The 2,614-nt window shown below is 49.8% G+C and overlaps 1 protein-coding gene across 3 annotated transcripts in view; it reads left to right on the top strand.

The window, feature by feature from the left end:
- The window catches only part of Ano7 (anoctamin 7), a 27,960-nt gene that overhangs the window by 3,150 nt on the left and 22,196 nt on the right, over positions 1-2,614 (top strand). For all 3 annotated transcript variants that reach the window (XM_026786536.1, XM_026786537.1, XM_026786535.1), the window contains exon 3: positions 1,741-1,871. In XM_026786536.1, the coding sequence (XP_026642337.1) occupies positions 1,741-1,871 (131 nt within the window). The remainder of the gene's footprint in view (positions 1-1,740; positions 1,872-2,614) is intronic.

The following is a 2,614-nucleotide window of genomic DNA, read 5'->3' as shown; positions in this document are numbered from 1 at the left end:
GCCAGAAGAGGGCACCAGACCTCATTACAGATGGTTGTGAGCCACCAAGTGGTTGCTGGGAATTGAACTCAGGACCTTTGGAAGAGCAGGCAATGCTCTTAACCACTGAGCCATCTCTCCAGCCCCCAGGCCGTTGTTTTGAAGCAGCTTTGCTGATAAATAATTTACGTACCACAAAGTCACCCGTTCCTTCCTTCTGTTGTGAATGCGGAATAAGATGGATGTTTGTATGCAAGCATTTGTATGAACACACTTTGGTTTTTTTTCTTGAGTTGATAGTTTTGGGTGCTATTGCTAGGTCACAAGGGAACTCAGTGTTTAACCTTTTGTGCCAATGCCAGACTGTTTTCCAAAGAGCGAGTTACCTGTCTCACATAGGAGCACAGCGTACGAGGTCACACTCTCTCAACACAGCACAGCAGCTACCATTGCCTCTCTTTGGCACAGCGGGTACGAAATGTTAGAGGAAACTCAGTGTGGGAGATTCTGCTTAGGAGACATAAAGCCACACGTTTAACTAGAGTGCTGCCTCCAAATGACCCCACAGGATACATAGTCTGCAAACCGGGCCTGCTGGAGATAAGCAAAATTTAGCGTGCGGATGTTTCCACACCAGGACTGTGCAGCTGTCAGGCCCCGAGTCCCATACCAAAGACTCATCTCCACAGGGAGCCCAAGGGAGGCAGTGCAGGGTCACAACCATCATTAAGATCTTGTCTGCTGTGAAGTCCCCTGTGTTCTTATCAGGGAAAGCATCATTCTGCCAGGTGAACAAGAGACCCTTTTCGGTATAACTCTCCGTCAGCCCTTTAAGCGGCCACACTTGCAGTCCTGTCTCAATGTTTAAATTGTCTGAAGTGTAACCTGGGGCCAGGACCCGAAATGATTTAAGGATGACCGTGCACGAGAGATGCATGAACCTGAGGTGTTTGCAAGCTAGAGAAACCTCTCTCTTATTTTGGCATCAGCGCACCCCCCACCCCCATCAGCCAGGGGCTTCAGGAAAGAGCTGTCCTTCATCTCTAAGTGCACTGGTGATTGCTCACTGAGAAGGCCAATTAGTTCCATAACATTATCTCACTATTGACTGGGTGTGTGTTTTCCTAATGACTAATGGTATTGACTGTCTTTTCTTGTGCCACCTGGACATTCCATATCTTCTTCAGACAAACGTCTATTCAAACTCTTCGCCTACTTGTAAGTTGGTTGTTCGTGAGTGTGTGTGTGTGTGTGTGTGTGTGTGTGTGTGTGTGTCTGAATGGTTGTTAGATTGCAAAAGTCCTCTAAATTCTGGATGCAAGTCCCCTTATCAGAAATACATTTTGGAAATATTTTCTCCTATTCTCTGTGTTGCCTTAACCTTTTTGATGGAGTCCTCTGCTAAAATTTGTCTTATCAACTTTGTTTTATTGTTGTGCTTTTGCTTGACCCAAGAAATCACACCTAACAGGTTCCTTTAGGAGTTTGGGACCTAGACTGTGGGAACCAAGCTACAGAAGGAATCCCAGGAGGACACGCCCAGTTCCTCCCCAGCCTCTGTTCTTGATCTACATTGCACACTCGCCTGCCCTCCAGCCCTAACTACAACTAAGAGGAGGGCTGGGAAACAGCCACGGAGCAGTCCAGGCTCTCACTTCCCATCACGAGCCCTGTGTTCCAGCTGAGACCCCAACAACCCCGTCCTGGGCCCACATTCCATCAGCAAGCATGCACTGCCTTTGTCCCCATTGGTCCCTGCAGATTTTGTTCTGGTTTGGGAAGAAGACCTGAGGAATCAAGAGAGTCCTTCCCAGGACAAGACAGACACACATGAGATCTGGAGGGAGACCTTTCTGGAAAATCTTCGTCTGGCTGGCCTGAATGTAGACCAGGTACAAGGTGGTAGGAGCAGGGCTTATAGAGATTCTGCATTCTGAAGGGAAGGCTTACTACCCAAAGATAGGAAGCAATCAGGGCCCCCAGGTCCTTCTGGATACCCACCCTTCCTGTGGCTTGAGAGCCACAGACCCCAGGCCGGCAAGAACACTGTCATGTGAGCCCTGGGTGCTGGCTGGGGCAGGCAGGTAACAGGGGATCTCAGGGTGAGGGGATGTGAGGAGCTCTGTCTTATCCCCATCCCCTTCACTGCCAGGTCTTTACATACATATTCTTCCTCCTCCACCATCCCAGCCACCTTCCTCTGTTCCCAGCAGAGCTGTTGCCATCGTAGCCCCCACCACAAGAATCTGCTGTGACACTCTGCTAATCAGATAGATCATCAGGCACCGGACGTGGCTCTGTCGGTCTGACTTTTATCCATAGAGTCTTGCTTCTTTCATTCTTTTGTGGCCTGTGAAGTTCTCCTGAGCAGCAGGTACTGTCCAGCTTTGCTGTGGGCTGCTGGGTGCTTGCTTTAGTCCCCCTCGAGGACCCCAGCAGCAGCTACCCGTTGTCACTCATCGCAGGGAGGTTGTTACATTGCATCTCTCCTGGGAGCAGGATTGACGATCACCTGAGGTTACAGCTGTGACCACACCCTTTTTCTCGACTGCTGACCTAATTCTCACTGTCCTCTGGGGTGAGCCAGCACCTCCCTGCTCTGAATCTCCTCAACTCGTGGCATTGTCAGCCTTTC

This window comes from Microtus ochrogaster, linkage group LG4, assembly GCF_000317375.1.
Source record: "Microtus ochrogaster isolate Prairie Vole_2 linkage group LG4, MicOch1.0, whole genome shotgun sequence".
In the NCBI taxonomy this organism is placed as follows: domain Eukaryota; kingdom Metazoa; phylum Chordata; class Mammalia; order Rodentia; family Cricetidae; genus Microtus; species Microtus ochrogaster.
This window is presented reverse-complemented; position numbering and strand designations above follow the sequence as displayed.